The 20,431-nt window shown below is 37.4% G+C and overlaps 1 protein-coding gene across 1 annotated transcript in view; it reads right to left on the bottom strand.

Annotated features, from left to right (window-relative positions):
- Positions 1 to 4,958, bottom strand: part of LOC116261710 (uncharacterized) — a 57,791-nt gene extending 52,833 nt beyond the window's left edge. Inside the window, exons 1-3 of the mRNA XM_031640521.2 lie at positions 4,451 to 4,958; positions 3,663 to 3,998; positions 2,377 to 2,660 (exon numbers count right to left, since the gene is read on the bottom strand). Coding sequence (XP_031496381.1) covers positions 2,377 to 2,660; positions 3,663 to 3,998; positions 4,451 to 4,601 — 771 coding nt within the window. The 5' untranslated portion in view covers positions 4,602 to 4,958. The remainder of the gene's footprint in view (positions 1 to 2,376; positions 2,661 to 3,662; positions 3,999 to 4,450) is intronic.
- Between the last annotated feature and the right edge of the window lie 15,473 nt (positions 4,959 to 20,431).

The raw sequence follows: 20,431 nt of genomic DNA, 5'->3' as shown, positions 1-20,431 counted from the left end.
CTCGACATTCAGTTCCAGCAACTGCTCCAGAAATTGCCACTACGTGTCCATGTAGATCAGAACGTGTGCGGCACCCTATTGATAGATGGGTAAGTTATGATAATTTCTCCTTGGATTTTCAGCTTTTTATGACAGAATTGAGCAAAAAGGTGGAGCCAAAATGCTATGAGCACGCATGCAAAAACAAATATTGGATCGAGACTATGAATGAAGAAATGGCTGCCTTAAATGAATGTCAAACTTGGGAGATTGTTCCTCGTCCAGATGATATGAATGTAATGGGTTCAAAATGGGTTTACAAACTCAAGTATAAACCTAATGGAAGCATTGATAGATATAAGGCTCGTCTTGTGGCTAGAGGCTTCACTCAGCAGCACGAGGAAGACTATGATAAGACTTTCAGTCCAGTTATCAAGATGGGAACGATCCAGGTTATTATTTCTTTTGCAGTCTCACATGGACGGACTTTATATCAGTTGGATGTTAAAAATGTTTTTATTCATGGTTTTTTAAAGGAAGAGGTATACATGGAACAACCTCCAAGTTATGCTACTAATGATCCAACTCAATGGGTGTGCAAATTACAAAAATCACTATATGGGCTTAAGCAAGCATCTCGCTCATGGTTCGATAGATTTTCTCTTCACATATAGCAGGCTAGTTTTCTCAAAAGTTCACTTGATCATTCCTTATTTATATATCATTGAGGTGAAGTTACCACTTGGCTATTCATATATGTAGATGACATAGTTCTTACTGGAAATTCTTCATGTCATATATCTCACGTTAAGGAGGTATTTAAACAAGCATTCAAGATGAAGGATCTCGGCGAACTACGGTATCTCTTGGGTGTTGAGCTTGATAGAAAAGGCATCACAATAACTCTTACGCAAAATAAATATACTCATGGTATTTTGGATAGAGCAGGTATGACAAATTGCAAGCCCATAAACACTCATAGTGTTCTCAACACAAAATTGAATGTCTCTGATGGGAGTGATACATACTCAAATCCTAGTTTCTATCGAAGTATAGTTGGCATGTTGCAATATCTCACTTTTACATGCAATATCATCTTCTTGGGGAACTCTCCATTCCCATTGCTCAGTCCTTTCTATTTTGTGACAACCAAAGTGTGATCAAGATTGCTTTCAATCCTGTTTTACATAATCGTACTAAGCATATAGAGATTGATCAACACTTCATTCGTCAAAAGGTTGTGGAAAACGAGATTGTTCCTACTTATATAGCCACGTCTCAATAAAGTTGATCTTTTTACTAAGGGACTCACAGGGCACCATTTCTGGGAATTGAAGAACAAGTTGTGCATGATCAAACCTCATGCACAACTTGAGGGGCAATGTTTCGACCCATCTTCTCCTCATGCCCACACATAATGGGCGGTGGCTTACTTGTAAATTTTTTTTGTTTTGTGTATTTACTTGTAACACAAATTAAGTTATATTAATGATAAGGGACAGGCGCCAAGGTTGTTGCTGCCCTCTTCTCTCTCTCTATTGCACAAGCAGTCCTCTTCTCTTCTTCTCCTCCTCTTGCATCTACCTAAGACTCCATCCGGTGGTTTGGTATTATACATCGAAATCTTACAAGAGATACATGCTTGCTTTCAAGGAAAAGGACCTCAAGTTAACCGACATTTGAAGAAGACATGACTAAAATCAAATAGAGTAGAACTAACTTCAGCAGCAGCACACACGTTCGGTGCAGCACCTACCTATAACCCTTAGCAGATGACTGCACAAATTGTCACCAAAGCTTAACCTAGAAATACAAAATGGCATCATGATCCATCTTGGGGTCATCCATGAACCTCAATCAAAAGAACTTTTTAATTTATGTACTTTGACGCTATTTTATCTCACAAAGTTGGGGAAAAATCACATATTCATATTTCATAAACTCAGGAAAGATACATGGTTTCACCTGACGGTGTGTTATGAGTGATTTGGTGAGCAGTGGAAAAAAAAGGCCATCTGAAACTCTTGAACAATGCTGGAAACATGCCTAACTCTATCATCTTTGATAAGCTAAAACAGCCTGTTCTTCCCGACTCTCCAAAATGTGTGACAGCACCCTTAATCTAGAAAAGCAAGCAAATGAATCCTAACCCTGAATTTGATGATGAGAACAGTACTTTTTAATTTTTATAGTAACTAGCATGAAAGGTCTAGGCTTTGTCCAATGAAATAGATCAAACTTTTGCAAGTCATGAGCAAAGCCCATCTATTTTTCATACCAAAATCAATTTCTAAACATAAAAAAGTGATCAGAAAGAAGAAGATGATACCTCCAGGAGTCAGAAAGTAAAAGCACTAAAAACAAGATTATGTACTTCATTCTGTGTCTAACACTTACTTGAGAAGCCAAAACACGGGTATCATCGGGTGTCAGCAACACCCTTAGTGCATCAAAGAGACTCTGAATGTTCGATCCATTTTGTGCTACTATCAGTTGAACAAGAAGTTCATCTATGTTCAGTTCCATGAACGCTTCCTTGAGAATCTCATTACCACTTGCAGCAGCAGCTACAACCGCAAATCCACTGTTCAAGATATTGATGTTATGATCAAATTCATTCAGGATGCCCATAACAACCTTTGGTCCATCACTTCGTTTAAAGGTCTCTGCACATTGAATATCTGAAAAGGTAGAACATGTACTCATTAGAGGAATCTGTAGCCTTGCAGAAAGGTAGTCATCTTAGTGAACCAGCATGCAAAAAAACAATTCAGGATAAAGAGGGAGGCTTTCAGATCAAAACTAGATCACAACTATGCAGTGGTCCAGACTAACATGTTACTAAGAAAGAAGCACTTAACAACTTCTACAATAGAAGTAATGTAGAAAAGCTACAGATCATTTTATGCTTATTTTATATGCAGCTTTCAGTTGGATGTGCATACATGCTTAATTTTGATTTTTAGCAAATCAAAATTCAAGGAAGTGAAAAACCTTGGTAGAACATCATAAAATTAAGGATCGTAAATAATTAAGGTCAGGGAAATAGAGAAACACAAACTGAGACACATACAAACAGAAAATTGAAGCAATAACAAAATACTACTGCAAGTCTACAATTGGGCTTAATTCCTAAAGGAGCTAAGGTTGACATAGAAGATGCCATTGGATCAGTATCAACTTTCATTGTGATCATTGCGCCATCTCCTCCACAACAATAACCTTCTGAACTTTCGTCCAAACAACGAGAAGATCTGGGATCTGCACGCAGCCACACTTACCTTTAATAGTAAAATTAAGGAAAGCTTTTGAAACATAACCAGGTAACTTAATATCTCCTGCGAACAACCAAGTCTGGTAGGAAAGCAACAGCTTTTTCCCTTTTTAAAGCTTACACCAGGGAAACAATGATTCGTTCAGAGCTTTGACGCCCTGGCTGCAGGTCAAGAGGTCCTGAACCACAGCCAACATAGCCTGTCGATGCTGCTGATGTTGCTATCATGGTCTATGAATATGAATGCTTCCAACTCAGGAGGTAATGTCTAGAGAGTTGGTGCATAATACTTGCGGTTACAGAAAGGTACAAACTTGCTGGTCCAAAAGTAAAGCACCTCATACTAGATGAGACAGAACATTGGTAAAGCAAATCACCATAAACGTATTCAAAGCATGTGAGGCCATACCATTGACCAAGACAGCCAACGTCTTAAGTGACAAAACAAGTGCTCTTTCTTCAGGAACATGACGGGGCAAACCAGAACAGATGGAGATGAGAACCTCCAACCCGCCATTGTTTCTAGCAATGGAAACATTTTCAGATCCATCAGCTGAACATAAACCCCAAAGGGTATCAAGTGCATCACCAACTCTTTCAATATCAATGCTAGCATTGTGCGCGACATCCGGTACAAATTCATCAAGGTGTGGTGCTTTGACTGTCATATCTCTCAATGCATCCAATGCCAGAACAACAGGATTTTCTTTGGCATTTGAAATTCCGGGCACGCATTTCAAAATTCCTGTTGAATGATTCAGAAGGACAAGTAAACGAAGCAATGGTCACGTTTCCTTCAACATGAAAGGCAATGTAGTTGAATTCAAGTCGAACTAGACACTGTCTCCATTGTTAAAAATTCAAGTTAAATATTAACTAGAACCATTGATCTGTATAAAACCACTGAATCAGTCAAAAGCATGTACATAAGTGCGTCTATGCTGTAGCGATGGATAGATGTTGCCGGCACTCATTTTTCATTCATGTCAATATCATATTTCGTACAAAGAAAAATAACTAGGCGGAGCACGATAAATTTTGCAGAGAAACAAAGCTTCACGAAGAAGCTATTCGAGTAATGAACATGACAATGAAGATTATGGTCGGAACTTCAAATGGGAATCATTTAATTCTGCTGGTGATATTGCGTGATCAATCCAATAAGTGTTTGAATAAAATATGGTGACAAGAAGATACCCGACAGATCTACTCCTTGGAGCTTCAGAGTCTCGATGGCGTCCGCCAACGCTTCTGCCGGATCCATCCCCAGATCGTGTATGTTTTCCATCACCAGTGCGTCGAAGCCTTCCTGAGATATGCGAACATTTTTGGACGACGAACCCATCATGCTTGTCTCCCGTCTCAGATCTTCAGTTCTTCTTTTTCAAATCCTTGCCGTAGCGGTAATCCGTTTATTTCCACGGTAGATGATGACGAGGAAAATAGTCGCACGAAACGTAGAAATGCAAAACTTAAAGTTTTTCTCAAGAACACGAGGCCCAGTCCTCCGATCTCATTTTCATGGACAACTCCGTCCCTGGTGCTGAGTTCCCCACCCCTCCAAAGTCACTAGAAGAGATTGCGCGGAGCTCTCAAACACACTGCTCCTTAGGCCATATAGAAGCTTGCTGCGCAAAAGAACTTGGTGAAGTAGTTTTGAGCGGTAACATTGTGAAATTGCGTCAGGGTTTGTTATTTTAAATTGAACACTTTCATTAAATTTGCAAATTGATTGCGATGGTGGAAACAAGGATCACACGAGCTTCAAAGCAGATTCAACAAGCATAAAAGAAATCTCTAATTAATAAACCAAGGAAGCAAACGATAGGGTTATAGTTGTTTGTTGGTACATTATAGGACATGACAATGTATATTGTTATTAGTGAATAGGAGGTTGGGATGTAGTTGCGAAAGAAGCGTATTCAAACACGATTAGATGACGAGGAGTAGAAGTCTACGAGATGCGGTTGTAGATAGCAGAAAACCGCATTCCAACAATGTCCATGAATAGGAATAGGAGATGTAGAGTTTTGAGCATTGCGATGGTTACCAAAGCTTCAACTATTTGTAGAGAAATGTTGATCGATGAGGTTCAGGAGGAGCAGGGGACTCTAGTAGAGTTATGCAAAAACGTCAATGCAAATAACAAATAGCCAGCCACACTAAGTTGATAGAGATGCCTTGCCCAATAGCAGTGGCCAACAAACCGATAGAAGTGGATAGCAAAATGCCATTAGATGAGGGGCACGAGTAACACATTTTAGTAACAATCAGCAGTACAATGATATCATGAAGATCTACATGAGAAATAAACTGCTAGAGCCAAAAAGCAAACAAACACCAACACCAGAGTATGGGTTGAGGTTGCAAGACCCAACCAATCGTTATCTACCAAGCTAGTCATTTGTTGATTCTCATCTGTCAAGCAGTAGTCTCCATGGGCATTCAGCAAATGTCCTTTCATTGAAGAGGAGTTGGAAATGCATAGCAAATCCCACTCATTCATGCTCCTGTTAATGTAGTTGTACTAAGGGAAAGGAAGAGAGCATTAAAGGGGTTATCTATTTTTAGTGAAAAAAATCTTCAAGGAAAAGAAAAGCAAAAGATAGTGGATGAACTAATTGAAGGATAGACAATGGTCGACAGAGAAAGGTTATTAAATGATGAATGACTGAAGTGGTATAAGAAAGAAAGAAATTAGAAAAGAAACAAAAATAATTGCAAAACAAAAATCTAAGAGAAAAGAAGGAGAAGGACAATAGTAAAAAAAGAAGACAACAAAAATTATAGGTTAAAAACGTGGAGAAAGATGAACATTATGAGAAAGCGGAGATGTCCAAAGAAGAAAAGGATGATGATGATGATGAAGTTGATGGTAGGTGATATGGAAAGGGCAAGGGTCGAAGGCCGTGTTTGAGTGACACCCATAAACTGCGTTTCGGAGCCAAAACCCTCGTTTTGGCTCTAAAACCCAGTTTTAGGTGCCTTTGGGAGGCTGCAAAAAACCCAGTTTTGCTCAAATCCTGGTTGAAACCAGGTTTTGCAAAACCTGCTTTCCCCTCCTTTTTTAGATGAAAACCAGGTTTTCAGTGAGCAGCAGCCTTTGGCGGTGGTGTTCTATCCAAAGCATGGGCCAGCATTCTAGTCATGCTATATAGCAGCATGGGCAAACACTGGTGCATCTCCTCACAATCAGCAAGGGAGAATTGCTGGCGGTGGATACACAATGCTGGGTTGAGGCAAGCCATTGATGAATGAAGCCCTTGAAGATTGCTATCAATGAGGGACATACTCATAGGCTCCATCAACAGAAGGTTGTGACTTGTTCAAAAATGGATTTGATGCTCACTTGCAGGTCCTTGAATTGATTTCTGTTATTTATACTCTGTAATGATCATTTAGTAGGTCGGCATATGTCGATGAGGAATTTCATACATTATGGCTATCTTAATGTACATATCTGATTAAGTGATTGCGTTTTGGGATATCACGTCATTTAATATGGTATGAGGTATTTTCATAATGTATAGATACATGTACGCAATTACGGATTCTTTGATGGGTTGAATCTGAAATTGCTCATAATATAAAAGGTAGTGGTCCCTGGGGTCGTGTAGAGAACAAGAGAGTTGAAACATCACTTTCTAGGATTGTCTCTTCCCCATCTGAGAGAAGCCGTACGTGCTCCGCACAGACCCTGAAAGATCCTATTGCGATCTCACCGTATGGTTGTTCAGATGGAGTCAGGTACACTTCCGCTACAGTTAAAGTTTTGATTCAGTAATTTAGCATGGACGAGATCCTGCTTTAGGGCATATTCTTCTGTTTGTATATGCATTAGGAAATCTCCAGCAATTGGTATTAGAGCATGTGTTATTGTTAAATCATTGGATTTTTGGGTTAATTGTTGAAACATCCGCACAATTTTTGGATGAATTTGTGTGTTTGCTCTCTGGTCAGGTCAGCGGTGGCTGCTGTTGGATAGAGGAAAGGCTTTTGGGCCTTCTTTCTCTCTGTCGACTGCAAGAAAGGGGGATTAATTGAAGTCCCTTCTCATTCTCTATTGCACGCCTTGGAAGGCTAGAGAGGAAAACGAAAATCTCTCTACCCCGCGTGCTGGTGTTCGGTTGCTGAGGAAACGGTGGAAGCCACCGTCGGCAAGACCGTGAGGCACGGAAGGTTTGGGCGACTGCCAGCTTCCACCAGTTTTCTTGGTGGGCGATGGCCGGCTGTTGTGAGGCAACCCGCCGGCACCCACCCACGCTGTTGGGTGGCCTTTTGGTAGAGCTCCACCATTCGCCTGCCGTTCGGCAGGCGAGCGGTGGAACCGCTACTACAAACCACTTGCGCGGTACGCGGTCAGACCCGGGGCAGGCGAGCGGTGGAACCGCTACTACAAACCACTTGCGCGGTACGCGGTCAGACCCGGGTCGGGACATGACAGACCCGACCTGAAGCCATAAGAATCTTTAAAAACAAAACGATGGACGTTGAAGACCGCTCGCGCGGTAGGCGGTCCGACCCGGATTGGGTCATGATAGACCCAGATCCATAAGTAGGCGGTCAGACCCGGGTCGGGTCATGACAGACCCGACCCAGATCCATAAGTAGGCGGTCGGACCCGGGTCGGGTCATTGCAGACCCGACCCGGATCCATAAGAATAATAAAAAAAAATTGCCGCCTGAGATCGCTTACGGTAAGAACTTCGGACCCGGGTCAGGTCCTGTCGGACCCAACCCGTATCCATACGATTTAAATTTTGAAAAAACAGTTCTTTTGTCAAACCGAGTCTGAAGAGAATCGAACCGGTTCATTCGGTTTAAGACCGATTCAACTCGATTCAGAACTGGTTCATACTTTTTTGAGACGATTCAGTTCAAATTTAAAACAGTTCTTACCGATTCAGACCCTTTCAGACCGGTTCATTCAGTCTTAAAACCAATTTTAACCATTTTATAACTGGTTTAGTGGGTTTTAGAACCGATTCGGTCTATTTTTTACCGGTTTAGTCTATTTTTAATCCGGTTCAGCCCTATTTAGGGCCATGTGGGTGTTTTAATTGCGGTTTAAGAATGATGCGGGCTATTTTAAGGCCAATTCAGTGGTTCTTAACCCACTTAAGCACAATTATCATACCGGTTTATAAAATTTTAGATTCTTTTGGACCTATTTCATTGAACCATTTGGTTTTGGATTCAATATAAGGGATTTTTGTGTGTAAATTTTAATATATGTATCATGTTTTGCATGTTATTAAATTTGTGGGTGTACCTTAGATGAATATTTTGACTATGAATTTGATCTTTGGTCATGTCTATTATTCAAAATGAGTAGATTTATACTTTATGTCGCCAAAGTGATATCTGTTATAAGAACTTGCCTATTTTGAACATTCGATGATAGTATACTTAATCCATACAGGTAATGATCAACACAAAGGAGGATTGTTGCTTGGTCAGGTTAAAGCATACATGGCAATGAATATGTGATAATTTTCAGGTTTTCATGTGAATAGTGAGTCAATGCAAAGATGAGCTCGTTATTTGACAGAGTTAATTATCTATATTCATTGTTGACTAATAATACCACTTGCAGTTAATGTTTCATTCCAAAGATTGGATATTAATGTTGCACCGGTACCTTGTGATGGGATTTAGGCCATTGTATTTAAATTCATTTATATTTGTTATTGCATTTATGTACATGTATTGATTGTGAGCATGTTTGGTATTTTTGTTCTTTGTATAGTGAGTTATGCTTCCATGATATCTGCAAATTTGATTACTATTCTTGAGTTAAATGGTTCGAATTTTAAGGACCGAAAAGAAACTGTTATGATTGTTTTGGGTTGCATTGATTTAGACCACAAGAAAATTAGTCAACTCGAACGAACTATAGGTAAAAGGTCAGACCACAAGGAGAAAACTTAGAAGAACTAACAAAAAAACAAGGCAATCTTAATATAGGAAGTGGCGAAGTAAAATATACCCCTATTCCTAAAAGTATTGTTTTTTCTATAAGATCATGGCTGCAAGAATTTTCTTTTCTGGTCTCAGTAGAACCATTAGTAATACTAATGAAATAAGACAAACAGATGAAAATCTATTGACTAGAATGATTCCAAGGTCCTAGCTCTAGAACACTTGAAGAGCTAATAGATGTAAACTAGGATTTAGAAATCTATAATAATTATCAACTAACTCTATTAAATCCTAGAATCTTATATAGGATAGGGTTTTGAAGTATAAACCCTCAATCAGTTAGAATAAGTCAGAGGAAGAAGTCTGTGTAACTACTGAACACCAAAATATCGGCATCGTAAGTCAAGAAAATATTAAACAATTATTATGAAATCAAAATAGGTTTATTCATCTTGGGCTAATAATTATAGAAATTAAGGGATTAGCCTGAAGAAATTTACGGACAAAAGTTCTAATCACCCTACTAGATAAAAGATGAGCGATTGATGCCGGGAAGACTATTATAGCAAGTATGGAAATTGACATGTCAGTTAATAAAGGGATATTCTATTGTGCACCCGATTTCTTGCTTAGCATAAGAGATCTCAAACATATGGTTATAGGAATCCAAACTAAAGGATATGAGACGTTTACAGGAAAGGCAAACCTACTTATAAATGTAGGATTTTTAGGCCAAATAAAAAATAGTAGTACAACAAAATAAAAAATCAATATAAAAGCAATTATCGAGTATGAGTCCGGATTTGCACACCAAAAGTGCCGGTTCGCTATTCTTACAACATGGGAGACAGAGAAGAAGAGGGAAGGAAGAGAAGAGGGGCTTAGGAGAGGAGACAAGAACCGAGAGGACTTGAAGCCAACCAAGCACTTAAGAGTGAGGGATGGATTATTAATGGGGAGGGAAGATTGGTAACCTTAGGTCTGGGTCAATTAGGCATGCAGCTTGTGAAGACCATAAATTCTGCAATATAAATTTTTTATTGGGTAAAACAATGCATTCAATATTGTCTACCATGGCTAATGTCTACTTACAAAAAGAATTTAAATCTATCTTATATGATGTTTCATCCCTAAAGGAAAGTATTATTTAGATTGTTGCTCCCACCTGAATGGGGCCACATCTCTACTCATTGCTACATGAATTAATGTAAGAATTAGATGAAGATGCTCGTACCCTAACTCATTTCATGGTGGCAACCAGCTGCTGCATGTTTAAAACAATATCTAATAAATTCTCCTGGCTTTTCTTATTTCAATAGACATAGAGGGATCAATCATGCAGTCATTCTCTTGATTGTTCTAGATATCTTATAATTTTATCGAGTCTTCTAATTTCATATTCATAAACGTCAATATCCCTATTCATTGTGTAAAATTCTACTCTGCATGTTGGCTAGGCGGTTATCCTCTCCCTTTATATGTTCAAATGTGACCTTATAATTATGGTTGATTAGTGTCTTTGTACATGTGTCTACATCATTGATGGGAAATGAACATGTTTGAGAGTGAAGCAACACAATGCTTGGGAATCTAGAGACATAAGGAGGAGAAGAGTCGACTCTACCCTAGGTTGTCAATAAGCCATGCTCATCAGCAGCCAACAATGACAAAGGAGAAAACAACTTTGGAAACTAAATCTTGATTTCTAGCTCTATTGCAGGTTGACTCCATCAATGGGTTATGGGCCCACACGGTTGCACGGCACCAGCGCTTGAAGCCAATTATGGGCCATTGGGCTCTTCCTTTTCCTATCATAAAAACAAAGAGAGTGTTTTCTCCCTCTCTTGATGGCAGCACAGGCACCTTGGGTGCCTATGACTAGCCATTTGGAAAAACGGGAAGGTAGAGGGAGGGCTATCAAGTCCTCCTGCTCCGTGCTGGAGAAGAAAGAGGAAAGGGTAGGGACCACAACATGGTGGTCCATGCTTCTCTCATTTCCAACTTTTCTTCCTTCTCCCATGCTGTAGCAGATAGGGATGGAGATAGGAGGGCTCACCGCCTCTCATCCGGTTGTACTTACTTCCCGCTCGTGGGCTCATAACCTAGTATTAGTGGGGAATTAGGTCAGATGCAAAAAACAAATAAAATTTGGAAGAAGAGAACCTAAGTTGGGGACCACCGATTGACTATCGGTAGCTTCCGAATGAGCAACTACACCTGTAGTAGTGGAAGGAGGAGATGGGCTTCTCCCTCATCCATCATCCCACATGATGAGGGTGCACATGCAATGACAAGGGCTGAGAGTGACTGGGTTTACCCGAACTTATAGAGTGTGCATTACATCTCTTTCTCACCATGAGATACTATGTTTTATATATTTACAATGTTTTATCGGTTCTAATTCTTTATTTTATTGATGCAAAACTATTATGGAAAGTCTAGACCCAAAAATCTCTCCTGATTGATATATATGGTTAAATACTTTATGGATGGAATGACCTTGGGATCCATTCTATGGTCTTTGAGTCATTGTTTTACATTCTTGAAGCAAAAAAATAAGAAAAATTTATGTAAAACAAATAATCAATCTTTATTAGAATCAATGAACTATATGCAATCACTATATTACATATGGCATGTTGAAATTGAATTGATAAACCCATCCTCATTACATGCTGAGAATATATTATAGATACTACACTGTAATAAGAGGATTTGCCACCATATCTTTAGTATTGATGTATTGAATAATCTACACCAGATGATTCTCTGTTATCTCCTTAATGATAACGTACTTCAAATCTATATGCTTACATGAAATTGTAGTTTCCTTGTTATTAGAGATAGACATTGTATTTTCCAATTCATAGTAAATTTTACATGGTTTCTCAATAGATTCCATTTTCCTGAGTAAATTTTACCTCTAGCTATTAGGAAGTCATATCCCATCGTAGATTTCCCATTGTCGAAATATCTTCTTAAGTCGACATTCAAGAAATCAATTACTTCAAGATGGTCCAGCTCACGATATGTAAACATGTAATTTTTTGTGCCTCACAAATATGACATGACTCTTTTTATGACCTTTCAATGCATCAAGTCTCGGTCAGATAGAAGTCTCTCACCCATATTTTTTATTTAAAAATGAGATACAAAAAATTTCTTGGTTTTTGTTAGCATTTGTATAGCATTAGTTGCAAACAAAATATCATCAACATATAATATCAAAATTATAAACTTGCTCCCGCTAGTGTTATATTATATATATTAATTAGTGATGTTTTCTGTAAACCCAAAAGTCATACTAACTATGGAAAAACGTAATATACCGTTATTAAGATGCTTGTTTAAGTTCATAAATTAACTTATTAAGTTTGCAAACTAAATGATATGTATTGCTTTTAGAAAACTCTTGAGGCTGTTTTGTAAATATTTTTTCATCTTGATCTCCATTCAAGAAAACTGTTTTAATATCCATATGGTGTAACTCTAACTTAAAATGAACTACTAGGGCAAGAATTATTCTCATTGACTCTTTAGTAGAGACAAAAAAAAATGTCTCATTATAATCTATGCCCTCTATCTAGGTAAAATCTTTCGCAATTAGTCTTGCTTTGTATCTTTCAATATTGTTAGAGTTCTTTTTCATCTTATAGACTTAATTACATCCTATCAGTTTTACTCTTTCAAGCAAATCAACAAGACTCTACGTTTAGTTTTTGGTCAGAGTCAAGCTCTTCTTTTATGAAATTTATCCAATATGTGTATTGGTTACTTCTTATAGTTTCCATAAATGTCTAAGGATCGTCATCAATATCTATAAAATCAGTAGAGTTTTGTAGATATGCTACATAGTCAGTTCGAATAACATGTTTTCTTATTCTAGTGGATCTTCAAATAGGTGGTTATACAATCTCAATCTAAACCTGTATATCTTGCTCTTTCCCATCAACATGATCTATATTTGGTTCATGTTGGTTTGGTACATTACATACTGTGTAAATTTTTGTATTTTTATAAGAGATGATAAAGTCAAATCCTTTAATATTTTCTTCAAAAAGTTTGTATTTTGTATCATACAATTCCTCAAATCGATGTTTTGTATGCATTCAACCCAATTGAACCACCTTCTAGGAACTTATCTTTATCTGTTTCCACAATATGGAATGAATAAAATGGATAGTAGAATGTGTATCATTTCGATCTTTCTAGATAACCAATGAAAAAACTACTCATTATTCTAGTATCAAAGACCTTTATGTAGGGTTATATAGTTTAGCTTCAGCACGACCTTCCCATATATCTATATAAGATAGGAAAGGTCTCTTGTCTATCCATAACTCATGTGGAGTTTTAGGTACAAGTTTAGTGTAGTCCTTATTCAAAACACTGCTATCTAAAGAGTTTCTCCCCACAAATGAATAGATAAATACATTTAACATAGCTCTAACCATGATTTTATTCATGCACTTTTCTCCTTTATGTTATACCATTCTGATAGGCACTAATACCCTCTTTCTTTTTACACTAATAGCCCCTCTATTTGTCCAATCTCAGTAAATCTACCATAATATTTGCTACCTCTCTCTAATCTAACTATCTTGTATTTCATTAATTAGTTTCTTTACTTATTTCTCAAACTCTTTATAAACTTGATGAACATCTAATGTTTCAAAGATTAAGTAGAGATACATATACTGTAAATAATCATTAATAAAGATGTCAAAATACCTTTGCGTATATAACCATCAGTATAGACTATCTCTAATCTCTTATTACTTATCGTAACACATTTTTTATAGGTGATGGTTTGTTTTGCCTTGCATTCATACAATCAACATATGGACCATTATCTTTGAAGTCTAAATATTTTAAAGTCCTACCAATTACAAGCCACTTTATTTTTGTTTCAGAGATATGACTTAGTCTATTGTGCTAGAGCCTATAGGAGGTGTCATTTATGATGTCGCATTTATAGCCAATTACTGTAAATTTAGAAACCAATGTTTCTAGAGTCTTTATATTTCATTTATAGAAACCACCACACAAAACAATAGAACTAACTTCAGCAAAATATTTATGTATATACGTTTTGGCATTGACAACCTTAGACAAATTCTAAGTTAGTCTAACCTTGATACAAATATAAGGTTTTTTACGTTATGATGGTACAAAAATTAGATCATGAAGATCCAAAATGAAACTAGTAACAAGTTTGACTTGGTAGGTCACAACAACCTTTATACATGAATGGATCCTATTCTCAGAAAAAATGTTCTTGTCATGCATTGTTGGTTTCCTTCTGCTCAGAAAGTCCTACAAAGTATTGGCAATATGCACTGCAAACTTGACTCAATCCATTAGCTATTTACAAGAATATGTAATAAATTACATTCATGAGAAACAAATGAAGCATCACTTCTTCTTACTAAAAAAGCACTTTATAGGAGCTGGATTGGATGGCCTGACCCGAGAAGCATTTTCTTCTGATGATTTCTTCTTGGCTCCTTTTTTCGTATCTTTTCTTTTGGGTCCTACTTGTTGGATTTCTGGTGAGAAGCCATATGTGTGCCTGCACCTTCTCACCTTAAAATCTCTCCTCTTCTTCAACACTTGAACAATACTTCATTAACTATCCATTGAGTGTCATGTGTGTTGTAAAAGATCTTAAATGACACATGTTTCAGCTATGGAGACACCAAATTGAAATGCACTGAGAAGGAGTTAGATTTGTCAAAAGTCATGTCATTCAATTGTCTCACTATATTCTTCATTTCCATAATATTTTGACAAATATTACCCATTGTTGGAGCTTCACATGCTATAGAGCTAAAAATCAAGACTCATTGCACAAAGTTGATTTCTCTTCTACTGTTGCTGCATGTTGATGAGCACAAGCCCAACAGCAACCAAGATTAGGATTGACTCCTCTCCTCCTTATGTGTCTAGACTCTCAAGAATTGCATCACTTCACTCTCAAACATGTTCATTTTTTCCATCAAAGATATACATGCATGTAGTGACAAGAAAATGGATATCATGGACATGAGTAAGCATTTCATAATCAATTATTTATAGATATTTATCATATCATTAAAGCCATTACAATTGGATTAGACCAATAATTCCAACATTCTCCCAGCTGGCCTAATGATATGTACTTTACCAACTACAGATATACCAATGTAAATACTTTATAAATAAATTGACCTCAAATCTATTCAATCGGTTCATTAAGCTATGGTTTCAGTAATTCACAAATGATCCTTATGATGGCCTAAAAAATTTTCTCATTGTTGATGTATAACAAATGATTACCAATCCTTTTTTTTTTTACACAAATAATGAAAAGGAATATATATACATCTTCATTATCCAAATAAGATCTTCTATGAACTTATGAAATTCACTTTCGTATGATCTACATGAAGTTATAGACCATATCACCTGTTTGAAAGTCTCGCACAGTGTACTTCCTACCATTAGGAAAGAACATTCTCTTTTTCTTTTTTTTTATGATCATGGAAGTAGAGATAAATTCTTCTCTTTATATGTAAGGAGAATTTTATGGACATGCATTCACAAAATGTTATCAACAATGGCTTCAACAAACTCCTCATGTCAAAACAGTTCTTCAAAGAACACCTACAATCATGTAGATTGCCCAAGGAGAAAATGTCTCATATATCTTAATTGCCTTATGTTGTCCATACAATAAGCTAAAATACATTAAACAAAAAAAATGGAGGATTCACCAACAGCATGAACATTATAATTAAATTCATGCTCTAATTTATGATAGAGTAAATGTATATTTTCATAAGGCAAACTCCAAAATCTGATGGACAGTCTAATCCCATAATATTTAAACTATTAATCAAGATAACATCTTTTATGCATGACTTTGACAAAAAGGTAAATTTTCAAGGCCTTTTATATTTACTCTTTTTAAGGCAAATACAAGGGGTCATTAGGGCACCCCTTTGGTGACAAACCCTAACACACAAAGGTACTTTGCTTTAACCATAACTGGTAAAACTAAAAGATTTATATAAAACTATGACAAATGAACATGGCACCTTTTGGCGCTACATGCCAAATGCTAGAGTGTATGTCTCCAGTTTTACCCTAATTAAACTTTGAACATGATGGACCACCTTCGGGTAGCACAGATTGCTTTGATAAGTTTCAGCACAATCCATTATTGAACTACACATAGCGATTAAGAAGACATGATCAGTCATGCACTTGGCCACTTTGGTGGTCACAAATGCACACTTATCTAAGCATTTAATCACTTTTAATGTCAATATTGTGTTTGTGTGTACTTGAGGGTGAAACAATAAATACATGCATTATCATAACCTTTTACAGAGCAATATTCACCGTTGCACAACAATGAACCAATAATTACATGAAATAATGTATAAACAAAGTATACAACCTTGAAATTGGTCAACCCCTATAGTAGTTAAAGGAAATAATTAACAAATGGCAACCACTTTGGTGTTATTATCACATGTCAATCGTAATTTTCACTACATGTAAGATCAACATCAAGAAATAAATATGCATGGAATGACAAAATATGTTGAATATAATCACCTTGCACGCATGATCATACTTTATTCATGTAAAAATCCATTGTAAGCATAAAACCATGCACAAACATTGTAAATGCAACAAATTTTGTTTGTAATTTATGAATGATGAGTTCTAATTCTCTACAACTAACCAGTTAGAAAACAACGGAAACAAATTTTCTAAATATAATGTAGATTAAAAGAATAGTACGAAGCCAACCTTGAAGTTTCATGTATTGGTTATAAAAGCTTTAAATTGGTTCAGTACCTTATGAGCCAATTCAACATTATATGAAATCAGTTCTTTATTTTATGCACTAATTCAAATAGTGCCTAAACTAGCTTATGGGTCCATAAAATAGCCAAAATGGTTCAGAACTGGCAAAGATATTAATAAACCAATACAAAACTTTATGAACCAGTCTTAAGTCCACATGATATCATCAAAATTGACAACAAATCAGTTCAGAACCTTGTGAACTGACTTAAGCATGTCATAAACCTATCTTAAATGAATCGGTTCAAAACTTTTGTTCTGGTCAAATCCCTGCTCCAGTAAGTTGAATTGGCTTAAAAACTGCAGGAGTTGGTTTAAAATAGACCAAAACCTATACAAAGCTCTATAAATATGCCCTAGATATGCAAAAGATCCAATGCCCTGCTGACCTGGTCGCAAGTGTCCTGTATCAATTTGAACCCTTGTGTACAGAAAAGGAAATGCACTGAAATAATTTCACAAACCCATGAACCAGTCCTTAAAATGGGGCAAAATGATTCAAATGATCTATGAACCAGTATAAAACTGTGTTCCAAAGTCCACTGAATTTGTTTCAAATATATTCACTGGCTTCAATACTATATGATCCAGTTTGAAATCATCTAAATTGCTTCCATGTCCTTATCAACCGATTTGAGACTGCCATGAGCCAGTTCCAAAACTTTATAAACCGGGCAAGGAAACAAAGACGTTCAATAAAACCTAGATGAACTGGTTTTAAACATGAGCAAAATAGTTCACGTAACACATAAACTAGCTTATAGAAAGATCGAGCCAGAACATGTGGACTGTGAAAGGCCATGTTTACGGATCCTGAATTCTATTGAAACCAAAAGTTTATGACCCATAACTTACTGTAAAATGGACCTAATCCTTAATGGATCATGAATCCTATGTTACAAGACAATTGAAATTCGGGCTTAGGGCTGATCCATGTTAGTTTATTGGATTTGCCTTGGTAATTGGACCCATAAACATTTACGCGTAAATCTGAAATTCAAAATCCAATCCTTGAACATAATCAGATCTGATCTATTTACTTTATTAGATCTGGTCCCACCCAAAAATCCAAATGGGAACAACTCAAACATTCCAGATCTAATGCCTATCACCTGAATCCATATCCATAGTATTTGAAAATCAGTACACTCTACTTTATTGGACCAATTAATATATGAATGGAGGCCAAACCATGTACAATTTGATTTGGTTACAAAATATCTTTAACTAGTTCCAAACCTTTATGAGCCGTTAAAGACTATAAGATCCAGTTTATGAACAAAGTGAACTAGCTCTTATGAACCATGAGCCAAGTTGGGATACAGTGAATCAATTCCAGTGTATTGATTCATCATTATGATATAGACACTAATATGTTAGATCCGAACTCAATTAAAGTGAATGAACTTTGAACATATCCAAGTAAGGATCCAAAAGAAACTGGATGGGATCAAAACAAACATGGATCAACATATAATAATCCAACATCATTGTTTGATTTTTTACCAAATGGATCTAGTTGCCAAGCTGGCAGATTCAAATTCAAATCTGATCCACTATTCCTTAATAGATCTAGATTGATAAATGGCGGTAGAATAACTTTTATCTAGATCTAAAGATGTGATACGGTCCTTAAATGAATCTAGGTTATAAATTAACTGGATTTAGATCCCAGATGACCCAAACATGAACCAGTTTACTTTATTCGATCAATTCAATTCAAGGGTTAATCCAAACCCAAACACTAAACCCAAATTGAAATCTGGATTCAATGTTAATGCTTCTCGGTCAAGTCCCATCCACAGACTTAAATATAAGTTATAGATTAAGGAACCAATCTTTTAACTAAATGAATCCAATTGTAATACAAGTTTGGCTTTTTTTCAACTTTAATTTCAACATTAAAGTTATTTGTCCCTGTCTCCATTAGTCTTGAATCTGCAACCTACCATGGTGATGGACTGATATAGCACAATTAGTAGCTGCTATACATGACAATGTTATGTTAAAGAGAACATAAATTTCTAGGGTAAGCCCTCTCCCAAGACCTATCTACCGTAGCTCAACTCACAGATTAGGCTAGTATGGCTCAAACCCGACCGGACAGGTTCCCGACACATATAAGGCCTTAAGATGCACATGAAATAACATTTATTGTAACGCTTTATGTTTTCAGGTGGGCCAGATCAGGTCCAGACCCGAACCCGAACCCACTGGCGTGAAGGAGCCCAATGCGAGGGCTCTTCTCACTCGCCTTTCCCTCTTCTCCCTCGTCTTCCTCCCTGTTGCCTCTCGTGCCAACGCAGAGAAGAAGAAGAAGACGAAGGTGGTGCAGGGCGGCGATGAGGACGGCGGCGGTGGCGCTGGTAAGCCCTCTGATCTCTCTCCGGCTCTTCGTCTCCTTTCTATCTTCTTTCTTCTCCTCCTCCCTCCTGTGCAACCTTCTCCCCTTTTTGTCAGCATCCTCCTTTTCCCGTGCCCTCTCTTCCTCTCTGCTCGAGCTCCCTCCCCGTCTCCTCTGTTCCTCTCAATCTTTCCCATTTCTCCCGCTTGATTTCCCTCCCCTCTGCCTGTCTTTCCCCTTTGCTCGAACCCTCTCCCTGTCAGTCTCCCCTCAATCGTGCACTCTCCCTCTTTCCCACCAGTTTTTCCTCACTCCGAGAGCCTCCCATCTTTAACCGAACCAGCTCTTCACTGCGGAAGGTCCTCTTCTAACCTTCTTATTGCTGTTTTTTATTATTTTGGGGCTGTTGGTTTGGATTGCAGTTGGGGACACATCATTTCCCCTCATACCAGCGAGTTGAAGGCTTGGGAAGTGACGACGATAGTTAATTTTAGTTGTTTGGGGGATCACTTGAACTCGTAAGGTGGCTGCCGGGAGAACTGCAGCAGCTAAGACTCTAAATTGGGGTGAGCAAGGCCTATCGAGCTTAGATTGTTGTATATTTTTTGTTGGAGAAAGTATAATTAATGTTTGAGCATGCTAGAATTAAGAATTGATGATTTAGAATGCATATTAGCGATGTTGTTATTTTGAGGGAAGATTATGACTATGTTGAGTAAGACAAGCACCCACGTGTATGTTTATCTCTTTAGCATTATAAGTTGGTTTTTGAAGCAATTGGGGAAACATGGTAGGAATTATTATGGTGTGGAGAAGATTTAGAATTGTGGTAGTGAACTCATGAAGTATGTTTTTGTTGAGGTGCACGAACGTTGTTGTTGGGGTATGTTAGGTTGACGCCTCAATTAAGGAAGCAAGGGAGAAATGGATTAGTGATCGGTTCAAATAAAAAACGCAAAGCTTAAGCCATTTGATGATAACCTCTAGGGCTGAGAAGAGGCTTATTGGAGGGCTTTGTAGGTTGACACTACCCGTCGACACCCTCTTGAGGC

Source organism: Nymphaea colorata, chromosome 10 (genome assembly GCF_008831285.2).
Source record: "Nymphaea colorata isolate Beijing-Zhang1983 chromosome 10, ASM883128v2, whole genome shotgun sequence".
NCBI classification, from domain to species: Eukaryota; Viridiplantae; Streptophyta; class Magnoliopsida; order Nymphaeales; family Nymphaeaceae; genus Nymphaea; species Nymphaea colorata.
The sequence above is the reverse complement of the archived record's forward strand: the minus strand, read 5'-3'. Positions and strand labels throughout refer to the sequence as shown.